General features: G+C 41.4%; 2 protein-coding genes across 2 annotated transcripts; both read left to right on the top strand.

Annotated features, from left to right (window-relative positions):
- Positions 1–243: 243 nt before the first annotated feature.
- On the top strand, positions 244–2,010 carry LOC145484773 (uncharacterized). Its single transcript, XM_081463407.1, has one exon. The coding sequence runs from the start codon at positions 345–347 to the stop codon at positions 1,452–1,454; it is 1,110 nt and encodes a 369-aa protein (XP_081319533.1). The 5' UTR covers positions 244–344; the 3' UTR covers positions 1,455–2,010.
- A 4,572-nt stretch (positions 2,011–6,582) lies between these two features.
- On the top strand, positions 6,583–7,969 carry LOC145485575 (uncharacterized). The gene has a single exon (XM_081464225.1). The coding sequence runs from the start codon at positions 6,583–6,585 to the stop codon at positions 7,819–7,821; it is 1,239 nt and encodes a 412-aa protein (XP_081320351.1). The 3' UTR covers positions 7,822–7,969.
- Positions 7,970–8,273: the final 304 nt, after the last annotated feature.

Here is an 8,273-nt window from a genome sequence, read left to right as displayed (position 1 = left end):
TCGCCATTAAGTCAGTCACACAAGGAAAAATAATTTGCATGAATAATAATCAGAGGAAGTGTTTTGCACTTAGCTTTCAAAGCAGATATCAATGAAAGCTATGATTCCAACCTACAGCGAGTCTGACTCGAACTCAAATTAGCCAAACTTATGAAAATTATGTATCACAAAACGTCAGTGACTGCGATATCAGTAAATTATGATTAATGATCATGACATAACGAAAACGCACCTGCCGCTTTTCTCAACGTTTAAGCGGTTTCTCATTTCACTCGCTTCTATTGCCAGCTACATTTGGTTTTCTATATAAGCTACCGTTGGAACAGTTTATATTAACTTATACCATGGCCAAGACCGAATCCAAGTCACCTGTAATCGGTTCGTGTACGACAGCCGATGGTTTGAAAGTAAATTCTGTGGTACTCGCGGACCACCTGATTCCTTCTAAGTTTGAAGACAGCAAGCTTGTCGCAAGACCAGCGAACGAATTGTTCAAGCGTTACACAGATTCCTCCGCCAAAGATATGGTTCCTGCTTTGGGTTCAACAGACAACGTTTATTCGCTCGGAGATTGCGGATTGTTTTCCGCCATTATCACAGCCTACAACAACCACTGGAAACTACGAACCTCTCCAGACGACTGGTGGTTCAGTGTTATCAAACGAGTCGCTTGCGCCATCGACAAAAACGCCGAGAAAGAGTCCGTTCGTAAGATGTTTGTTGATCACGAAGGAAAGAAAACCATCGAGGTAGTAGTGCCCGATACAAGCATCTATACTGTCGACTACAGCTGGTTCTTTGATCAAATAGCGAAGGGAGTACAAGAAAACGTGAAAGTACCTGAGTTCGTGGATGGAATGACGGCAGATTTCAGCACCACAACTTCAGTGCAAAAGATTGTTTCGCAAATTACATTGATGTATTCAGTTCAAAGGTATTTCCGCTATAAAGTGCTGTTTGAATGTGGAATCCCTGCAGTGGAGATGCTAGGCACTGAAGACGACTGGAGCAAATTACAGTCCAAACTGAAGGTACTGCGGACACTGCTTGAACCCATAGAGAACGATCTTGGTTTGTCATCGGAGTGGTGGAATCTTGTGGAAAAAGTGTTCCGCGAATTGCTGTCTACTTACCAAGGAAGACCAGATAAAGAATGGTGGAGTCATATCATCAGCTACCAAAACAGGTTTGGGTCAGGTGAATGTGGTTACAGGGGCTGGATTACCGACTTTCTGGAAGGGACCAAACGCCTCATTGATATTGATGAGATGACCAGCGGTCTGGTTAGCGTTCCACTCATCCTCGAACACACTGTCCGCCGTGTAAAAGACAACGCCACACTTGTAGCAGGAGTGCTGGGCTTTACTCTCCACACTGATGAAACCAAAGAGTTTTCTGTACAGCCATTCCAAGGCTGGTCTTTACTGCTCTCTGAGGACTCGCCATTTCGTTAGTAAGCTACATAAGACTTCCCAAACGACGTAATCCAAAGAGTCAAAACAGAAAGTTTGATAACTGAAACTTTTGTTAAATTAAGTTTAACGGATGGGGCAAAATAGTGACTGTAATAATAAGCAAAAGAAAGGAAACTTCATAGACACTTTGAATTGAAACATATAATGAAACGGCGGCCATGTTGGTGTCCCAGGCCAAACCTGTGGGAGTTGAACTCTTTTCTTTTGTGAACACTTTCTTTGTTATAATCAAATTTGAATGACTTCTGGCCACGTGAGAGAAAACGCTCTATGGTGCCAAGACGAATTGCCCGTTTTCACTTGACGTTACGGCAGCCATATTGGTGTTCCAAAACAATGGGACGGTGGCCATGTTGGTCTACCAAACCAAACTTTTGATAGTCTAGTCGAGCTCTTTTCTATGTAAAAACCTACTTTTGTTCCAATAAATTTGCTTGATTAATGGCCAGGTGAATGTAAACGTCCCATTGTTGAACTGCGTGTGGTTTTTCTAAAGGCACATTGTTCGCGTATTCGCACGAGACTGCCAAGGCACAATTGCTTTCTATTGCACCACCTAATTCCTCCACTGTTATTATTTTTATTGTTGGATGATTAATGTCAATCGTCCAGTAGTAAAACACTAATCGACCTATGTCTCATATCCTCTAAATTTGCTCTGCGTTGCCTCGATCGTTAAGAAATAACGAAAAAATAACTGCTTGCGTCATTTAGCTATTTCGCAAGTAAGCTACATAAGACTTCACAAACGGCGTAATCTAGAGTCAAAACAAATAGTGTGATAGTTAGAAGTTTTGTTAAATTGTACAAATGCAGCCGAATAGTGACTGTAAAGATAAGCCAAAGAAAAGCGAACTTTATCAAATGGACATTTTGAACTCAAACAATCCAGGGGGTTAATTTTTTTTTTTTAGCAATATTGGACTCTTGGACTCACTAGATATCTAGTTCAATGGCTTTACAGCCGACGTCTGCCATGCATGGATCTTTTTGCGCGTTTTTCGTGAGAAATGAGTGAAGTGCCTTGTTTATTTTAGCTTCAAAATTGGACGCTATAATATATGTACATCATGACACACAGTACGGAATGATACAGTGTACGCTTGAACCTACCTAACTGCAGTCAAACCTCTATTAATCGGCCACCGATGAAGCGGCCATTTCTTGTTAAGCGGCCAGTTATCAAAGTTCCGAAATCTATGTCAGTAAAATGCTGTAAATGAAACTCCAATTACCCGGCCACCTTTTGTTCATCCCGATTTGGAAGTTAGCCATCAGATTTTAAAATACACGTAGTTTGACTTTCTTTTGGAAAAGACGATGACAGATGAAAGTCCGAACTGAAATAGTCAGAATTTCATATTCATTATGATTGTCTAGACGAGATTCCATGTTCACTAAGCAATCAGTCCAATCTAAAAATATTGAAAGTACATGAACCTCTATAAGGTACCAACCCTATGAAGCGACCACCTCCCATTTCCTCAAAGGGGACCCTTTAATAGGGGTTTGACTGTATGCCTATATCTCTCCTTGTTATAAGGCAAATAAGGCTTTGACATATTCCTTTCATCCACTCGGATATGTTGCTTACCGCCTTACTCCACATCCTGGCAAGTGCGAGGTAATGTTACTCTCCAAAGCTCGGCTTATTGGTCCGCTGCCTGCCATTTATATCGGCAAGTCCATCATTGAATACAAGGCTACGGCCAGGCTTCTGGGTGTTACCTTGGATCAAAACCTGAGCTGGATACCTCACCTGAAAGAAGTCATTAAAAACTTTGCAAACAAATTGAGCCTCCTGAAGAAATCCAAGTTTCTACCCAGTCATGTGTGCGAGTCACTTTACGTAAAGGTTATCCAGCCATCCATTACGTACGCGATGCCCGTCTGGGGCGGGGTTAATCAGACAGAGTTATTTAATACATTGGAAAGACAATATTGCCGTGCTGCTAGAATTATTTTTGGCTATCCACCGGACATGCCAACAGTTGACGTTTTAGCTACCGTTAAGTGGAACACTTTAACATATATGTATAAACGTTCTTTAATTAAACTTTTTTTCAAGGGTTATCATGGCATGCTCCCTAGCACTTTGGCTGAAGAGTTGATTATCCACGGCGACAGACCTTCTTCACGACTGAAGCATGGGCTGATAGTACCGAGTTTTGCCGCCAAATACGTTAAAAACTCCATTTCCTATAGAGGGGCTGTCCTCTGGAACGCTATAGGGCGCACTAATAGATCGATACTAGAGAGCACAGACCTGAAATCTTTTTTGAAGAATGTTGTTAATTGTAACACTATTAAGGAATTTAATTTTAATGTTTTAGCCCCACAAATAATTAACAAAAGATTGGAGAATTTTATTTATTTTTAACTATTGATCTCATTTGTTGTTATCAAAATTATATTTTTTATAAGAATTACTTAATTCTTGTATTAATTTTTTATTAACTGTATTAATTATTTATCTATTAATTGTAGTTATTTTATGTATCTTATTAGTACACGACCCCACAAGCTTGTTAGCTTTGACGTCTTTTATCGTGTATAAATAAAGGTTGTATGTATGTATGTATGTATGCTATGGACTGCAACCTCGATATGTTGGTATCGTGGATTACCGACTTTCTAGAGGGGACAACAAAAGTCATAGATATTGATGACACGACGACCGGCCTGGTTAGTGTTACACTCATTCTCGAAGACCCTGTGGGAAAGGCAAAAATATCGTTTGTGTAGAAATCATTGAAGTCATAAGGCTCCCTTGGGGTTGGATCACATTCTCTCGCATTATTATACGTTAAACCCAAGGTGGTGTGTTCTCCGTCAATGCTTTCGCTTATTTTTAAGAAATTTACATCTTGTGTAATAGCACTCTGTACATATTGCAAAAGCTTTTTGGAACAGCCACTGCCTCGAAACAAACGAATTAAAAATGTGTTTTGTAGCCATGATGGTAATGTCTGGACTTTTTGCAGCTACTTTATGGGTTATCCTGCCGCGGACGCAGATATAGAGCCTCTGATCAAGGATGATGTTACCAAATAAGTCGTGGATTAACCTGGGACGTTTTCCTTCCTTCCCTGACAAATCAGATGTCCACTACCATGGTTTCATGGGGTGTTATGCACAGGGCAGTTAATGGGACAGTTATACTGTTCTTTAGGACTCCATAGAAGAACTTTGGGTAGTAAGACCTCCGCTTGGGTTTTTCCAACTGGTGATATTGGTGGAAGGATCACGCTATAAAATCTTTCATTCATAGAATCCTCTTCAAACTCCACTATAAGGCTGTTTATAAACTTTGTGTCTTCATCTATATTACTTAAATCAAGAGAAGATAATCTCTTGCTTAAAATAAAATCCATAAGTCCCATTGAATGTTGATATTCGTATTAAAAAAATAAGTATTTCGACATTCTTGCAAATAACACTCATTCCTGTAGAGATAATAAGATAATCAAAAACGGTATATGTGTTTAATCACGGATTCCAAATTTTCATGTACAGTACTCCCAAAATCTCCCCTCTACCTTCTAAGAAACAAGATAAACAGCGTGCTCGACGCTCGACGATATTTCTTTCCGTTGATAGTTTGTGGAGGGGGAGCCGGAAGGAAGCGGGTTTCATTCACCAATAATTGCTAACTCAGGACGTGCGGTTAGATAGTGTATTGTATTAAGCGGAGTATATTACTCCACATACCTAGATTGTCAGCAGTCTCTCTCTTTTGCTCTCTAATCTACATATTTGAGTTGGCAGAAAAAACAAAAGGGTATCGAGCCGTAGAAATTTGACAGGAGGTAATGTATTGTTTTTAAATGAATAAAATTGGTACTTCTCTGGCAGTTCTTTTCAAAATTAAATTAAATTAGGGACAAAACATCACTGCTAGAGACAGATGATCAATGCTAGGGACAGATGATCACTGTTAGGGACAGATGATCAGTGATAGGGACACATGATCAGTACTAGCGACAGACTGATCAGTGCTAGGAACAGATGATCAGTACCAGGGACAGCTGATCACTGTTAGCTAGGGATATTTGATCAGTGCTAGGGATAGATGACCACTGGTAGGGACACTTAATCAGTGCTAGGGACAGATGATCACTGGTAGGGACAAATAATCAGTGCTAGGGACAGATGATCACTGTTAGGGGTAGATGATCAGTTCTAGGGACAGATGATCAGTGAAAGGGAAGGATGATCACTGTTAGGGACAGATGACCACTGATGGTGACAGATGATCACTGTTATGGACAGATGATCTGTGCTAGGGACAGATGATCAATAGTAGGGACAGATGATCAGGGACAGATGATGCTAGGGACAGATGATCAGTGATAGGGACAGATGATCACTGTTAGGGACAGACAATCATTGATAGGGAGAGATGATCAGTGCTTGGGGCAGATGATCAGTGCTAGGGACGGATAATCAGTGAAGGGGCAGATAATCAGTGATAGGGACAGATGATCAGTACTAGGGACAGATGATCAGTACTAGGGACAGATGATCAGTGATAGGGACAGATAATCAGTGATAGGGACAGATGATCGGTGATAGGGACAGATGATCAGTGAAAGGGACAGATGATCAGTACTAGGGACAGATGATCAGTGATAGGGACTGATGATCACTGTTAGGGACAGACAATCATTGATAGGGACAGATGATCAGTGCTTGGGGCAGATGATCAATGATAGGGACAGGTGATCAAGGATAGAGACAGACGATCAGTGATAGGGACAGATGATCAGTGCTTGGGGCAGATGATGATCAGTGATAGGGACAGGTGATCAGGGATAGAGACAGATGATCAGTGCTAGGGACAGATAATCAGTGCTACGGACAGATGATCAGTACTAGGGACAGATGATCAGTAATAAGGAAAAGATCAGTGTTAATCACTTCAGTGTAGTTTACATGAGGCAGGATACTTCAGTTTAGTTTACATGAAATAAAATGCTGGTGCACTTATGGCATTCAGCCATGAAGAACCCATGAAGTATATACCTCCGCCTGAATATCACGTTATACCGCTCTTGACGTCATTGATATCATCTCTATACTGCAAAGACCACGACATAACGAAAATATGGCTTTCGCTTTCGTGAACCTCAGAGCCTTGTCTCATTTCACTCGCTTCTGTTATCTGTTCCTATTACTTCTCGTGGTAGATTTCAGATTTCATAGCCACTGTTGCAACTGCGAAGAGTTTACGACTCGTGCGATGGGCAAGAACGAATCTAAGTTACCTCAAAAGTGTACGATAGCCAATGGTTTGAAAATGAACTGTATCACACTCGCAAATAACCTGCTTCCTTCTAAGTTCGAAGACAGCGAACTTTTCCTTAGGCCAGCGAAGGAATTGCTCAAGCGTTACAAAGATTCCTCCGCCGAAGATATTGTTCCTGCTTTGGGTTCTATGGAGAGCATTTATTCTATCGGAGATTACGGATTGTTTTCTTCCGTCATCACAGCCTACAACAACCACTGGAAACTACGAACCTCTCCAGACGACTGGTGGTTCAGTGTTATTAAACGAGTCACCTGCGCCATCGACAAAAACGCTGAGAAAGAGGCCGTTTGCAAGATGTTTGTTGATCAGGAAGGAAAGAAAACCATCCAAGTAGAAGTGTTCGATACAAGCATCTATATTGTCGACTACAGCTGGTTCTTTGATCAAATGGCGAAGGGAATACAAGAGAACGTTAAAGTACCTGAGTTCGTGGATGGAATGACGGCAGATTTCAGCACCACAACTGCAGTGCAGAAGATCGTTTCGCAGATTACATTGATGTATTCAGTTCAAAACTATTTTCGTTTAGAAATGGTGTTGTTATGCGGAATCCCTGCAGTGGAGATGCTAGGTACTGAAGACGACTGGAGCAAATTACAGTCCAAACTGAAGGTACTACGAACACTGCTTGAACCCATAGAGAACGATCTTGGTTTGTCGTCAGAGTGGTGGGATCTTGTGGAAAAAGTGTTCCGCGAATTGCTGTCTACTTACCAAGGAAGACCGGATAAAGAATGGTGGAGCCATATTATCAGCTACCAAAACAGGTTTGGGTCAGGTGAACGTGATTACAGGGGCTGGATTACCGACTTTCTGGAGGGGACCAAAGGCATCATTAATATTGATGAGATGACCAGCGGCCTGGTTAGCGTTCCACTCATCCTTGTAGACCCTGTCCGCCGTGTAAAAGACAACGCCACACTTGTAGCAGGAATGCTGGGCTTCACTCTCCACACTGATGAAACCAAAGAGTTGTCTGTGCAGCCATTCCAAGGCTGGTCTCTTCTGCTCTCGGAGGACTCGCCATTTCGCTAGTGAGCTACATAGATCTACATAAGACTTCCCAAACGGCGTAATCTAAAGAACCAAAACAGATAGTTTGATAATTAGAAGTTTTGTTAAATTAAATTTAACGGACGCGGCAAAATAGTGACTGTAATAATAAGCAAAAGAATGGAAGCATCAATAGACACTGAACTCAAACAATTGGTGTCCCGAAACAATAAAACGGCGGCCATGTTGGTGTCCCAGGCCAATCCTGTGGGAGTTGAACTTTTTTCTTATGTGAACACTTTCTTTGTTATGATGAATGACTGCTGGCCACACGCACCTGAGTGAAAACGCTCTATAGTGCCAAGACGAAATGTGCGTTTTCACATGACGTCACAGCAACCATATCGGTGCTCAAAAACAATCAGACGGTGGCCATGTTGGTGTACCAAACCAAATCTTTGATAGTCTTGTCGAGCTCTTTTCTATTTAAAAAC

This window comes from Orbicella franksi, chromosome 4, assembly GCF_964199315.1.
Source record: "Orbicella franksi chromosome 4, jaOrbFran1.1, whole genome shotgun sequence".
Lineage (NCBI taxonomy): Eukaryota > Metazoa > Cnidaria > Anthozoa > Scleractinia > Merulinidae > Orbicella > Orbicella franksi.
The sequence above is the reverse complement of the archived record's forward strand: the minus strand, read 5'-3'. Positions and strand labels throughout refer to the sequence as shown.

Excerpts from the sequence above, each read along its gene's own strand:
- LOC145484773 (XM_081463407.1), top strand. The coding sequence starts at position 345 with ATGGCCAAGACCGAATCCAAGTCACCTGTAATCGGTTCGTGTACGACA.
- LOC145485575 (XM_081464225.1), top strand. The coding sequence starts at position 6,583 with ATGGCTTTCGCTTTCGTGAACCTCAGAGCCTTGTCTCATTTCACTCGC.